Source organism: Ranitomeya variabilis, chromosome 2 (genome assembly GCF_051348905.1).
Source record: "Ranitomeya variabilis isolate aRanVar5 chromosome 2, aRanVar5.hap1, whole genome shotgun sequence".
NCBI lineage: Eukaryota > Metazoa > Chordata > Amphibia > Anura > Dendrobatidae > Ranitomeya > Ranitomeya variabilis.
Genome location: NC_135233.1, coordinates 454,351,766 through 454,367,672, shown reverse-complemented (window position 1 = coordinate 454,367,672; position 15,907 = coordinate 454,351,766). Strand labels below are relative to the sequence as shown.

The 15,907-nt window shown below is 44.1% G+C and overlaps 1 protein-coding gene across 3 annotated transcripts in view; it reads left to right on the top strand.

Annotated features, from left to right (window-relative positions):
• Nucleotides 1-15,907, top strand: part of LTBP3 (latent transforming growth factor beta binding protein 3) — a 104,452-nt gene that overhangs the window by 25,673 nt on the left and 62,872 nt on the right. For all 3 annotated transcript variants that reach the window (XR_013221518.1, XR_013221517.1, XM_077287331.1), the window contains exon 4: nt 4,397-4,502. Coding sequence is in view for 1 of the 3 variants with exons in the window: in XM_077287331.1 (XP_077143446.1) it covers nt 4,397-4,502 (106 nt within the window). In the remaining 2 variants the exon portion in view is untranslated. The remainder of the gene's footprint in view (nt 1-4,396; nt 4,503-15,907) is intronic.

Sequence of the window (15,907 nt, the reverse complement as noted above, 5' to 3'; positions counted from 1 at the left end):
CACTTCAAGAACAGACTACCAATGTTTACACTGGCCAATCCTCACGCGTTAAAAGACCACCAATTCGCTGTCACCTAAAAGACTGTCTTGACAGGTTAATTTCACCTCCATATTCACAGAACGATCATTAATACGATCCTTCTGTGAGTATAGAATATCACTGTTCTCGGCAGCACATGTTTACCCATGATTATGCGCTGAAGAGAAGCATGATTTTTAAGCATGCTTAAAAATAATTTCAACTAACAAACCTTTTTCTCGTTCGTTGGGTGATTTGCAGCCGACTTAGACTACTCGATTATCAAAACAGGAGCATTCCTGAAAAAGTTTTCATGTTTGCATCCATCATGCACTGGCCAAAGCTAACTGACAATTCATTGTGGTTTCAAGGGGGTGTTCAGGCATCTAATATTGATGACCTTTATCAAATTGGTGAAGGTCTGACACTTGGCACACCCAACAATCAGCTGTTATTATCAGTAAGATTTAAACATTGAACCAAGCTGAATGGCACAGCTCCATTCACTGTGTAGTGCCCGAAATGGAGAACTGCAAATCAGTTCCTACTCAAAAGAACAGTATCTGTTCTGCAGTACCTGGCAGCGGCTGCTACACATTGAATGGAGCACCATCTGCCAAAAGTTCTAAAAACAGCTGATCGCTGGGCATGCCACCGGTGCGACCCATCTGATGTGGATGATCTATCCTGAGGACAGGTAATCAATGTTAGATGCCTCCCAAAAAATCATTTCAAATTGGTTTCTTCAGTAAACACAGGGCCAGCTGATAGGGAAAGCAGTATTCGATGGACAGTACCCAAAATAGGCAAGTTGGCTGCCACGTGGTGAACTGTGTAGTCTTGTCACTGGTGTAGTGTCCCTGCCTGCCAAGTTCTCTCGGAGGGACACAACAACAGGAATTTCCAAATTAAACATTCCTTACCCTGCCCCTCCAGGCTTGTGAAGGGAGAGCCGGAACACTGGCAACAGACTGTACATGGATGAACAAAAACAAGAAATGTAATACAGTGCAAAAAAATGTATATTCCTACTAACTGAAGTAGCGTGTCCTGTCAGTAATGTAAGTCTTACTAGCTCCGACGGTATCCGTATCCTCAAAAAATGAAACCCTTAAAAGGTAGATTTGGCATTGTACAAGGCACTAAGGGACATTAAGACTCGTTCTACACATTAGGCTACATACAGATTTTATTTGCAGATTTCTCTGGACACAGGCACGGGATCAGTGCACCATTACGTCTCAATTTGCATTCTGATCACTATTCATATCTTAATTGACAGCGCCTTCAATTAATCACAGTGGCATTGCGGAAGACCAGCCATGTTCAGTGTCAGTGTATACTGTCCTCGCTGGCTCCTGTCTGCAGCACAGTACTTAGCGGTGGCCACAGACAGGAACCAGCGATGAGAACGTTCGCTGACACTACAGGAGCCAAGTGGCGCACTGCTCACGGTGTCAGTGTGCGCTCTTCTTGATGGCTGATGCTTGCAACAACCCCTCGATATTGTGCTACAGACAGGAGCCAGCGATGAGAGTTCACACTGACACAGAGCACGTCTGTTCTCCTGCAGTGTCCGTGTAGGGAGGTACAAAGCCCCTGATTGAGTTCAGGTAGTGCATACAAATTAAATACTGTAGTGTTTTTTTTTAAAATCTGGCAACTAACCCACTAAAATCTAAACTACAGGTATGATGACTATAGAGGTTAAGTCACCTAAGTACTGTGGTGGTTTATAAATACGGAGTTTATTCAGGTAAAATCTGCACCAAAATTGCTGCTGCCTCACCAACCACCCAAGCTGCCGCCTCACCACCACCCGAGCTGCCGCCTCACCACCACCAGAGCTGCTGGGTCACCAACCACCTGAGCTGCCGCCTCACCACCACCAGAGCTGCCACATCCCCGACCTTCTGTCTCTTCCCCAGTATCCCGTAGAATGTAAGTCCGCAAGGACAGGGTCCTCTCCCCTCTGTACCAGTCTGTCATCGTAAATTTGTGCACTGTAAATTATATCTTTAACCCTGTATGTAACCCCTTTCTCATGTACAGCACCATGGAATTAATGGTGCTATATAAATAATAATAATAACATATGAACTTAGCCTTTGATAACTGTCCATTCAAACTTTTTCTGCCAATAGTGACCTCTCCAAACCGCCATACACATTCAGCTGAGCGGTCAGTGACTGCAGGAAGACAACTGACACCATGGAAGTGGTGGAGTGCCGCTGCTAGCCTTGGGAGGATCAAATACTCATTTTTGTTGTGTTTTTTATAATTAATTAATCATATGACAAAATGTTTTCTAAAACAAGTCAACACCTTTAAGTTGTGCCTCTTTTTTAATCCTTGTAGACAAAATAATATGATTTGCCAAGATTAATTCAGCATTCCTGTACCATGGAGAGATAACTGTAATCATGTTTCCGTCTCTATCCAATACATCCTGAATCAGGAGGAGACCATAAACGTGAACAAAATTGTTCCAAATGACAATTATGTGTTACTTCAGTCTCACGAGGAACTTGAAAACTTAACTTCAAGGATCACAAATATAAGTTTTTGAAAATGCATGTTTAATACAGATAAGGGCAAATTGTTTTATTAGAAGAAATGAAAGATCAAAGTTATTCTACGGCTAGGATATAAAAAAATACTTACTGTGCCTTGTTCTGATGCTACAGTCATGGCCACAAAATGCAGAGGGGCCAAAAGTTAATATCCCCTAATATCACCTGGAAATAATAATTGCAGAAAGATGGCTTAGGATATCTGTAAATGTGAGTAAATAGCCAAATATATTTTCAATATGCCGTGTCATAAACAAATAGAAAACTTGTCCCAGACTGATTTTTGGAATTGTTTTTTAATGGAAAATGGCATATTCTCATGTATCCTATTGACAAAGCTTCCAGTTGCTGTTCTTCCACATTACTCGTACAGAATGTAGAAGGGTTTCCAAAAATTGTTTTCCAGCATTTACTACTTTAATTGCCTTGCTCAATCACATAAATTCAGATCCCGCCATGTGAAACTTTTGTGCATTAGCCGCATATATTTTTTTGCAGACAAATAACTAATGTGTGACTGATGTGTTATGAATGTAATTTAGTGTAAGAATGCGTTCACATTGTGCTTTTCTCCACATTCATGGGGATGGCGTCCGAACCCCCCCAAAGAGCGGGATTCGGACTTATGCACTGATAAGGCCAGAGACTTTAATGGTGCCAGCCAAGCGAACGTGCGCTATGACATGTATGATTTTTGGGGGTATACTCCTACAGGAGGCAGACGTAGTAGACTGCATCTGGGTTTCCGCCTCCAGTGGGCGTATATGCCCGAAAATGATGCACGACAGAGAGCACGTTCGCTCTGCCGGCACCATGAGGCTGCTTTCACATTGAATTTAGTTACACGTTTAGTGGCCCCATCGGACAAACGTCCCAATTCCCCTGCAAAACGGGATTCAGATGTATGTGCCACAGGGGCCATAGACCATAATAGTGCGCTGATGTGCATCATTTTCAGGTTTAAACACCTACTAGAGGTGGACACTCAGACATAGCAGGCTGCGTCTGGGTGTCAGTCACCAGTAGGCGCACAAGCCCGAAAATGATGCACGTCATGTCAGTGCATACACCCAAATCCCGTTTTGCAGAGGGATCGGATGCAATCCCCGATAGGACCCATGAATGGGTGCCTGAACACAATGTGAAAGCATCCTTATAGTTTATGGCCTGTCGGCGCATACGTCCGAATCCGATTTTTTTTGGGGGGGGGTTCGGACACAAGCTAGAAATGTAAGGGTGCTTTCACATTGAGCTTATCTTCACATAGTGAGTCCTATCGGCGCTTGTGTCCGAACCTCCCCCCCCAAAATCGGATTCGGACGTATGCACCGACAGGACTCAACATGTGAAGATAAGCTCAATGTGAAAGCACCCTTACATTTATAGCAATTAAAGCTACATGCTGAAAACCATACACTGTTCACCTGCAGTGTTAAACATTATCCATGAATGCTGCAGAATGTATGACATGCAGTATGTAACACCTCCCCGACAATTCACAGACGGCAGCGAACACTTACAGTATATACAATATGTGCATACAGATTGCTCTGCATGTATCTTGTGCAGAAAGGCAAAAATAAGCTATTCTATATGGTTTATGGAACAGGTAAAAAAAAAAAGCAAAATGAATCACAGTAGTAGTATGTTAGCGGTTGTACGCCTTCACAGGTCCAAAAGTTATGGACTCCATTGTTTCTTTTGAATGGGGTTCAGGTTGTGGTTCAATGGGTCTGTTCAACCCTAATAATTCTGCCGTGCATCCTAATTATCCTGTTTGATTTAATGTTTCCTTCTATTGCAGTGTGGCTCTAACCCTCTACCTGGACTAACAAAGGAAGAGGATTGTTGTGGCAGTGTGGGAACATCTTGGGGACACCATAAATGTAATAAGTGTCCTCAGTTTCCATGTGAGTATAAAGTAGAATTAAATAGCACACTTATTTTTAAATGGGTCTATTTTTCATGTTCAATTGGACACACAATGCAATAGTGGCAGCAGATTGGAAAAAATGTTTGTTTTTTGTTTTTAATTTCACCTATCTGTTGGGAAGATATTAGCAATCGAATTATTTGGCACATTAGTTAACTTTTTTTTTTAAGTCCAAGTGAGTTATTTGATACATTTCACTAGGGTTGTGTACTTCTTCTCCCTGTATGATGCTGACCAATCATAAGCAGGCAGCCACACACTAGTGAAAGAACACCCCCCCACTAAAGGTTAGACCAGGTTTCTCAGAGTGTTAAGTGTAATCACTTATGCCTCACATGTAAAGCGCCATGGAATAAATGGCGCTATAACAATAAATAATAATAATAATAATAATGTCTGATATGATCAAGCAGCTTGTAATGTCTCTGCAGTGAGACCAGGGCTGTCACTCCATCTCACACAGGAGCAGCCTGTTCTGGTCTACTCCTGTGTGAGATCTAATGAGACCCTGTACATATCTGCAGAGCAGTTACAAGTTGCTGTGAGCAGAAGAGACAGTAGTGTGATTACTGACACAACTCTGGAAAGGCAGTTTTGGGGGAGGGGCAGTACAACAGTGCTGAAATTGCTATAAGGCTGTGTGCACACGTTGCTGATTTTTCACGTTTTTTTCGTGATAAAAACGCTATAAAACCGCAAAAAAAAGCATACAATATGCATCCCATCATTTAGAATGAATTCCGCATGTTTTGTGCACATGATGCGTTTTTTTCCGCGAAAAAAACGCATCGCGGTAAACAAAAGCAGCATGTTCATTAATTTTGCGGGTTTTTTTGCGGATTTCCCACTATAAAATGCATTGGGAAATGTCCGGGAAAAAACGCACCAAAAACGCGGCAAAACCACGGCAAAAACACGTCAAAAACGCGGCAAAAACACATGCAGATTTCTTGCAGATTTCTTGCAGAAAATTTCAGGTTTTTCTCAGGAATTTTCTGCAAGAAATCCTGACATGTGCACATAGCCTAAAGGCTATGAACAACTTACACTCACACTGAACAACTTAACAACGATAACGATCCGTGACGTTGCAGCGTCCTGGATAGCGATATCGTTGTGTTTGACACGCAGCAGTGATCAGGATCCTGCTGTGACATCGTTGGTCGGAGCTAGAAGGCCAGCACCTTATTTCGTCGCTGGATCACCCGCTGACATCGCTGAATCGGTGTGTGTGACGCGGATTCAGCGATGTCTTCACTGGTAACCAGGGTAAACATCGGGTTACCAAGCGCAGGGCCGCGCTTAGTAACCCGATGTTTACCCTGGTTACCAGTGTAAATGTAAAAAAAAACAAACACTACATACTTACATTCCGGTGTCTGTCGGGTCCCCCGGCGTCCGCTTCCCTGCACTGTGTCAGCGCCGGCCGGCCGTAAAGCAGAGCACATCGGTGACGTCACCGCTCTGTTTAGGGCCGGCGCTTACACAGTGCAGGCAAGCGGACGCTGGGGGACCCAACAGACACCGGAATGTGAGTATGTAGTGTTTGTTTTTTTACATTTACACTGATAACCAGGGTAAACATCGGGTTACTAAGCGCGGCCCTGCGCTTAGTAACCCGATGTTTACCCTGATTACCCGGGGACTTCAGCATCGTTGGTCGCTGGAGAGCTGTCTGTGTGACAGCTCTCCAGCGACCACACAACGACGAAACAGTGACGCTGCAGCGATCGGCATCGTTGTCTATATCGCTGCAGCGTCGCTTAATGTGACGGTACCTTAAGAGGTAGACATCTGATAGCAAGGATTGTAATAGAACAACTCGGCACAGACGGCGACAACCGTGGCACACGCTGCAAACACGTTTCCTGCAGCGGTGCTCCAGGTGCGCCGAACGTCTGTGGAGAAAATCTAATCTGCCCGAAGATTTCATCCATTATAAGTTCATGTTAAAAACATACAACTCTGCCCTTCACCTCTCCAAACAAACCTATTTCAACACCCTCATCACCTCGCTGTCCAATAACCCTAAACGTCTCTTTGACACTTTCCGGTCCCTACTCAACCCAAGAGAGCAGGCCCCAACCACAGATCTCCACGCTGACGATCTGGCCAATTACTTCAAAGAAAAAATTGACCACATTCGACAGGAAATCATTTCCCAATCTCTTCATACCAAGCACTGTCCTCCCTCCCCCACTGCATCTAGTTCACTCTCTGACTTTGAACCAGTTACAGAAGAAGAAGTAAGCAGGCTCCTTGCATCTTCTCGCCCGACCACTTGCACCAGCGACCCCATTCCGTCGCATCTCCTCCAGTCCCTTTCCCCGGCTGTCACCTCTCACCTAACAAAAATATTCAACCTTTCCCTCACTTCCGGTATTTTTCCCTCCTCATTTAAGCATGCCATCATACATCCACTACTTAAAAAGCCCTCCCTCGATCAAAATTGTGCCGCTAATTATAGACCTGTCTCTAATCTTCCCTTCATCTCTAAACTCCTGGAACGCCTGGTCCACTCCCGTCTTACCCGCTATCTCTCAGATAATTCTCTTCTCGACCCTCTTCAATCTGGTTTCCGCTCTTTACACTCTACTGAAACTGCCCTCACTAAAGTCTCTAATGACCTACTAACAGCTAAATCTAATGGTCACTATTCCATGCTAATTCTCTTGGGTCTCTCCGCAGCATTCGACACTGTGGATCATCAGCTCCTCCTCACTATGCTCCGCTCCATCGGCCTCAAGGACACCGTTCTCTCTTGGTTCTCCTCCTATCTCTCTGGCCGATCCTTCACTGTTTGTTTTGCTGGTTCCTCCTCCTCTCACCTTCCCCTTACTGTTGGGGTTCCTCAAGGATCAGTCCTAGGCCCCCTCCTCTTCTCTTTGTATACTGCCCCTATTGGACAAACAATCAGTAGATTTGGTTTCCAGTACCATCTCTATGCTGACGACACCCAATTATATACCTCTTCTCCTGTTATCACGCCGACCTTTCTAGAAAACACCAGTGATTGTCTTACCGCTGTCTCTAACATCATGTCCTCCCTCTATCTGAAACTGAACCTGTCAAAAACTGAACTCCTCGTGTTCTCTCCCTCTACAAACCTACCTTTGCCCGACATTGCCATCTCTGTGTGCGGTTCCACCATTACTCCAAAGCAACATGCCCGCTGCCTTGGAGTCATCCTTGATTCCGAGCTTTCATTCACCCCCCACATCCGATCACTGGCTCGCTCTTCTTATCTGCATCTCAAAAACATTTCCAGAATTCGCCCTTTTCTTACTTTCGACTCTGCAAAAACTCTTACTGTCTCACTTATTCATTCTCGTCTGGACTATTGTAACTCTCTACTAATTGGCCTACCTTTTACCAGACTCTCCCCGCTCCAATCTGTCCTGAATGCTGCTGCCAGGATCATATTCCTCGCCAACCGTTACACCGATGCCTCTACCTTGTGCCAGTCATTACACTGGCTACCCATCCAATCCAGAATCCAGTACAAAACTACTACCCTCATCCACAAAGCACTCCATGGCTCAGCACCACCCTACATCTCCTCTCTGGTCTCAGTCTACCAACCTACCCGTGCCCTCCGCTCTGCTAATGACCTCAGGTTAGCATCCTCAATAATCAGAACCTCCCACTCCCGTCTCCAAGACTTTACACGTGCGGCGCCGATTCTTTGGAATGCACTACCTAGGTTAATACGATTAATCCCCAATCCCCACAGTTTTAAGCGTGCACTAAAAACTCATTTGTTCAGATTGGCCTACCGCCTCAACGCATTAACCTAATTATCCCTGTGTGGCCTATTAATAAAAAACAACAACATAATCACGTTCCTCCATCATGTTCTCATACACTTTATGCAGTTAATAGCCTCTGTGTCTGTACTGTTACATACTTAGGCAGTTAACTGGTTCATGCAGCTTTACATGAACACCCGAGCCTTACACTATGGCTGGTCCAAATAACTAAAGCAATTGTTACCATCCACCTCTTGTGTCTCCCCTTTTCCTCATAGATTGTAAGCTTGCGAGCAGCAGGGTCCTCATTCCTCCTGGTATCTGTTTTGAACTGTGATTTCTGTTATGCTGTAATGTCTGTTGTCTGTATAAGTCCCCTCTATAAGTTGTAAAGCGCTGCGGAATATGTTGGCGCTATATAAATAAAATTATTATTATTATTATTATTATTATTAATGTGACACAGATAAAATCAGCTGTACTGCCCCCCCTCACAGGGACCTTATCTGAAAGATGGTAGTCATCTGTGCATTCTAATCATGTAGGAGGTAAGACCAGAGGTCAAAGCTGTCTGTAATATATCTCACACACTGAGAAACTTGCTCTTAGCTATAGCAGGGATGTTCTGTACTGTGTGGCTACCTGCTTATGATTGGTCATCATACAGGAAGAAGTGCACACCTCCAGTGAAAACTATCTGATATCTGAGCTCAAAGTTGGTGTAAGGCTTCTTTCACACTAGCATCGGCACGGGGCCGTAGCTATGCGTCGGCCCGACGTGCCAACGCGCGTTGTGAAAGTGATGCCCGACGTGGGCAGCGGAAGCAGTGTTACGACGCTTCCGCTGCCCCATTGTAAGGTCCGGGGAGGAGAGGGCGGAGATTCGGCCGCACATGCGCGGTCGAAAATGGCAGACACGACGTGCAAAAAAATGTTACATGTAACTTTTTTTGTGCCGACGGTCCGCCAAAACACGACGCAACCGTGGCACGATGGTTGTGACGTGTGGCCATACAACGCAATGCGTCACTGATGTAAATCTATGGGGAAAAAACGCATCCTGCGGACAACTTTGCAGGATGCGTTTTTTCTCCTAAACGACGCATTGCGACGTACAGCAAACAACGCTAGTGTGAAAGTAGCCTAAGACGTATAGGCAATGCATTGCTCCCTGGGCAAATAGCCTCTTCATAGAAGAAGAGAGCAGGTTCTCTTGTGCAACATTGGAAGTAGCAAACCTGGAAGGAAATATTGACCCATGCAATTCATGTGACTAGGCTGTTTAAAGATTTCTATAATTGATACTTCTAATAGGTGGCACCACAGAACCTGGTCTCCTTCTCAGTGAATAAACTGTTTCCAAATTTCATGGCCTTGACATTTTGTTCAGATGGAAGAAAACATTGTTTGTTCTAGCTTCTTCCTGTTCGGACAGATTCTGAACGCTGCAGCCAAATAACGATTGTCAAGAGTGGTCATTTGATCCTCCTGCCAAACTATAAAGGTGCCTTTACACGAAACGACTTTGTAACGATATCGCTAGCGATCCGTGACGTTGCAGCGTCCTGTATAGCGATATCGTTGTGTTTGACACGCAGCAGCGATCAGGATCCTGCTGTGATGTCGCTGAATAAAGTTCAGAACTTTATTTGGTCGTCCGATCGCAGTGTATCGTTGTGTTTGACAGCAAAAGCAACGATACCAGCTATATTTTACACTGGTAACCAGGGTAAACATCGGGTTACTAAGCGCAGGGCCGCGCTTAGTAACCCGATGTTTACCCTGGTTACCAGTGTAAAATGTAAAAAAAACAAACAGTACATACTTACATTCGCATCCCCCGCGTCTGCTTCCCACACTGACTGAGCGCCGCAAAGTGAAAGTGAAAGCACAGCACAGCGGTGACGTCACCGCTGTGCCCTGCTACTGCCGGCGCTCAGTCAGTCAGTCAGTGCAGGAAGCGGACGCCGGGGGACGCGCAGGTGAGTATGTACTGTTTGTTTTTTTTACATTTTACGCTGGTAACCAGGGTAAACATCGGGTTACTAAGCGCGGCCCTACGCTTAGCAACCCGATGTTTACCCTGGTTACCCAGGGACCTCGGCATCGTTGGTCGCTGGAGAGCGGTCTGTGTGACAGCTCCCCAGCGATCAAACAGCGACGCTGCAGCGATCGGCATCGTTGTCGCTATCGCTGCAGCGTCGTTTCGTGTGAAGGCACCTTAAGTTTAGGAACCTGGCAGGATGGTGCCAGAAGTGGTTTGATTGATAAATTAATATGTTTGTCTCTTTTTTTTCTTCTAAACCACCCTGAGCCAATTAAAAGGGTTGTCTCATATAATTAAATTGTTAAAATTGCAAAGCGCACTGAAAACCTCAGAGCTGCTGGTCTCCAAGGCAAGGAGTGTGCTCTTTGTTTGCTACAGTATATAGCTTGCAAGTGCTGCTCTGTAGCTGGCTGGGTCACTGCATTTGGCCAGCCTTAAAGTCCTGGTGTTTTTTTCATGGTGCTGAAGTAAAGTTGGCTGGGCGAACAAACAGTTCAGGCCAAAGGCTTAGCCATGCTGCCTGCCTAAACTGTCAATCTTTATGAGCATACTGCCTTTCAGAAAGCAGGAAGTGGGGCGGTGTGCTCCTGATAATTGAAGATGCTACAAACCCTTTAATAAATTAATGAAAAGTATTTGACAATCCCTTTAACGTCTAGCAGAGATAGAACTTAATGATCCTTTTGTAAGGAACACTAAACCTAGAGGTAAATGATAGCAATAAAAAGGAGACAAACTTAACCACAGTCTTTGTCATTCTGCAGAAGTCACGAGGGTGGAGTTGTTCTTCCAACCGTCAATCTTGCTTAACTTAAATACCCACACGTTGAGTACATCATCACAATGCACCAGCAATGCATTTGGGGCACATGCAATGTAGAGAGGTTTTCTGGTCACGACTTTATCTGCGCATGCTCAAAATGAATAGGAGGTATTTTGTGATGATGTATCCAACCTTTGGGATGTCAACTGAACAAGGAATTGGGTAGGCAAGCGAGACTATTCAAGAGAGACTCTTAAGTCATTATTCACACGGGCGTATAACACGGTGAAGTACTATGCAACAAAACATCACATAGCACTCAGACCAGTGTTATTCTATGAGGCAGCTCAGATCTGCAATTATTTTCTCATGCCAATTCGGCACAAGTGAAAAATCACAGCATGCTGCGAGTGCATGTGCAACTTCTGGCACTACAGAGTTTAAAAATGGGTCAAAGACAGAAAAAAGCATTATATATTTTGTGAAAATTTCAAGAAACAAGTTGAAAAACTTTGAGCAAAAAAAATTCAACGAGTACGAACACACATACACAAAAAAAGGCAAAAAGGATGACTGTTGGTGTAGCCACAAACCACCAATCAAGTATTCTAAAATAACAATTTATTTAGAAATATTAGAAATTACCATTATATACATCAAGGTCTAAAAAGGAGGAAATAGTGGAAAAAAACATCAATTTTCCAATAGTGTGCATAGATACCAACATGTAAACAGTCATTGCAATATTGGATCAAGGTGCCCACAGCCTGAAATAAAGCTGAAGGTGGTATATACTGTTTAGTATAAAAGTGTTGCTTACCCATGATATGTAAGGATAGATGAGCCCACCGCGTTTCGCGTAATTGGTTTCTCAACGGGAAGATATATTGGAATGGTTCCAGACTGTACACTTGATAAACAATTATTCGAAGAGACTTATAGGTAGATCCTACACTTTAGGTGTAGCTCTAATGGTTTCATAACAGAGACCTACTTTATGAATTGTTAGTTCCCATGCCCAGACTATAAAATGATGAATATGAAATGTTACATACCACAAAAGCAGAGTAAAAATGCACTTTCCTATTGTAGAGGGGCCAAACTAAGGGAATCAGTCTTTACAATTATAATTGGAAGCAGATGGAATACAGACGAACACAGCCAACATGTAATTTACATGATTATCCTGAAAATGCACATTATGCAACATGATGGAGCTGAAGCATTGAATCAGGACCTCAGATAAAATAAATATAACACTTGTGAATATTACATACTGTACAGACCAAAAGTTTGGACACACCTTCTCATTTAAAGATTTTTATGTATTTTCATTACTATGAAAATTGTACATTCACACTGAAGGCATCAAAACTATGAATTAACACATGTGGAATTATATACTTAACAAAAAAGTGTGAAACAACTGAAATTATGTCTTATATTCTAGGTTCTTCAAAGTAGCCACCTTTTGCTTTGATGACTGCTTTGCACACTCTTGGCATTTTCTTGATGAGCTTCAAGAGGTAGTAACCGGGAATGGTTTTCACTTCACAGGTGTGCCCTGTCAGGTTTAATAAGTGGGATTTCTTGCCTTATAAATGGGGTTGGGACCATCAGTTGTGTTGTGCAGAAGTCTGGTGGATACACAGCTGATAGTCCTACTGAATAGACTGTTAGAATTTGTATTATGGCAAAAAAAAGCAGCTAAGTAAAGAAAAACGAGTGGCCATCATTACTTTAAGAAATTAAGGTCAGTCAGTCCGAAAAATTGGGAAAACTTTGAAAGTGTCCCCAAGTGCAGTGGCAAAAATCATCAAGCGCTGCAAAGAAACTGGCTCACATGAGGACCGCTGTTGTGAACTCTATTTTTGGGCTCCCTATTCAGAAAATATTGTGTCTGATAGAGGATCCCAGTTTGTGTCCAGGTTTTGGCGAACTTTTTGTGCTAAGATGGGCATTGATTTGTCTTTTTCGTCGGCCTTCCATCCTCAGACTAATGGCCAAACCGAGCGAACTAATCAGACGTTGGAGACTTATTTGAGATGTTTTGTTTCTGCTGATCAGGATGATTGGGTGACTTTTTTGCCATTGGCCGAGTTTGCCCTTAATAATCGGGCTAGTTCTGCTACCTTGGTTTCGCCTTTTTTCTGCAATTCTGGTTTCCATCCTCGTTTTTCCTCGGGTCAGGTTGAGTCTTCTGACTGTCCTGGGGTGGATTCTGTGGTGGATAGGTTGCAGCAGATTTGGAGCCATGTGGTGGACAATCTGAAATTGTCACAGGAGAGGGCTCAGCGCTTTGCCAACCGCCGCCGCGGTGTGGGTCCCCGACTTCGTGTTGGGGATTTGGTGTGGCTGTCTTCTCTGTATGTTCCTATGAAGGTTTCATCTCCTAAGTTTAAGCCTCGCTTCATCGGTCCTTATAAGATCTTGGAAATCCTTAACCCGGTGTCTTTTCGTTTGGATCTCCCGGCATCGTTTGCCATCCATAATGTGTTCCATAGGTCTTTGTTGCGGAGGTATGTGGTACCTGTGGTTCCTTCTGTTGAGCCTCCTGCTCCGGTGCTGGTCGAGGGCGAATTGGAGTACGTGGTGGAGAAGATTTTGGATTCTCGTATCTCTAGACGGAGACTTCAGTATCTGGTTAAGTGGAAGGGCTATGGTCAGGAGGATAATTCCTGGGTTGTCGCCTCTAATGTTCATGCGGCCGATTTGGTTCGTGCCTTCCACGCAGCTCGTCCTGATCGCCCTGGGGGTCTTGATGAGGGTTCGGTGACCCCTCCTCAAGGGGGGGGTACTGTTGTGAACTCTATTTTTGGGCTCCCTCTAGTGGTCACAAGCGGTACTGTGTAGTGTTGTCTTTCTGCAGGTTGGCTTCATCACCTGGTTCGTTATCCTTGGTTGGTTTCCTATTTAGCTCACCTGGATACTCAGTTCCTTGCCTGCTATCAATGTATTCAGTGCTCTTCAGATTCCTGGTGACTACCTTGCTCCCAGTCTCTCCAAGACAAGCTAAGTTTTTGTTTGTTCAGTTTCTGATTATCAGCGTTCATCATGTTTTTTGTCCAGCTTGTTAAAATGTGATTTCTTACTTGCTGGTTGCTCTAGGGGACTGAGTTTCTCCCCTCACACCGTTAGTTGGTGTGGGGTTCTTGAAATCTCAGTGTGGATATTTTGTAAGGGTTTTTTACTGACCGCATAGACCTCTTTTCTATTTTCTGCTATCTAGAATTAGTGGGCCTCTTTTGCTGAATCTGCTTTCACCCCTGTGTATGTGCCTTCCTCTTACCTCACCGTTATTATCTGTTGGGGGCTTCTATATCTTTGGGGATTATTTCTCTGGAGGCAAGAGAGGTCTTTCTTTCTCTCTAGGGGTAGTTAGTTCCTCAGGCTGGCTCGAGACGTCTAGGATTTTAGACACGTTCACCGGCTGCCTCTAGTGTGGTTGGATAGGTTCAGTTTTGCGGTCAGTCCAGTTTTCCACCTCCCTAGAGCTTGTCCTATGTGTAGTCACCTTGCTGGAGTATTTGTGATCCTCAACCACTAAGGATCATAACAGACCGCCCCAGGAAAGGAAAACCAAGAGTCACCTCTGCTTCTGAGGATAAGTTTATCCGAGTCACCAGCCTCAGAAATTGCAGGTTAACAGCAGCTCAGATTAGAGACCAGGTCAATGCCACACAGAGTTCTAGCAGCAGACACATCTCTACAACAACTGTTAAGAGGAGACTTTGTGCAGCAGGCCTTCATGGTAAAATAGCTGCTAGGAAACCACTGCTAAGGACAGGCAACAAGCAGAAGAGACTTGTTTGGGCTAAAGAACACAAGGAATGGACATTAGACCAGTGGAAATCTGTGCTTTGGTCTGATGAGTCCAAATTTGAGATCTTTGGTTCCAACCACCGTGTCTTTGTGCGATGCAGAAAAGGTGAACGGATGGACTCTACATGCCTGGTTCCCACCGTGAAGCATGGAGGAGGAGGTGTGATGTGTGGGGGTGCTTTGCTGGTGACACTGTTGGGGATTTATTCAAAATTGAAGGCATACTGAACCAGCATGGCTACCACAGCATCTTGCAGCGGCATGCTATTCCATCCGGTTTGCGTTTAGTTGGACCATCATTTATTTTTCAACAGGACAATGACCCCAAACACACCTCCAGGCTGTGTAAGGGCTATTGCACCAATAAGGAGAGTGATGGGGTGCTACGCCAGATGACCTGGCCTCTACAGTCACCAGACCTGAACCCAATCGAGATGGTTTGGGGTGAGCTGGACCGCAGAGTGAAGGCAAAAGGGCCAACAAGTGCTAAGCATATCTGGGAACTCCTTCAAGATTGTTGGAAGACCATTCCCGGTGACTACCTCTTGAAGCTCATCAAGAGAATGCCAAGAGTGTGCAAAGCAGTCATCAAAGCAAAAGGTGGCTACTTTAAACAACCTAGAATATAAGACATAATTTCAGTTGTTTCACACTTTTTTGTTAAGTATATAATTCCACATGTGTTAATTCATAGTTTTGATGCCTTCAGTGTGAATGTACAATTTTCATAGTCATGAAAATACAGAAAAATCTTTAAATGAAGTGTGTCCAAACTTTTGGTCTGTACTGTACATTTTACGTGGAATATCTTTATCTTACTCTATACATTAACACAATTTAGACCTAATATTCAAAAGCACCATAATATTAAAATCCTAATAAATCAAAAACTATAAAAACTTTCAAAAATGGTCAATAATAAATTACTTGACTTTATGGATATATTTCTTGGTCAGAGACTGCAAAGCAGACATACTGTAGATGAGCTGCCAAGGAAAGGC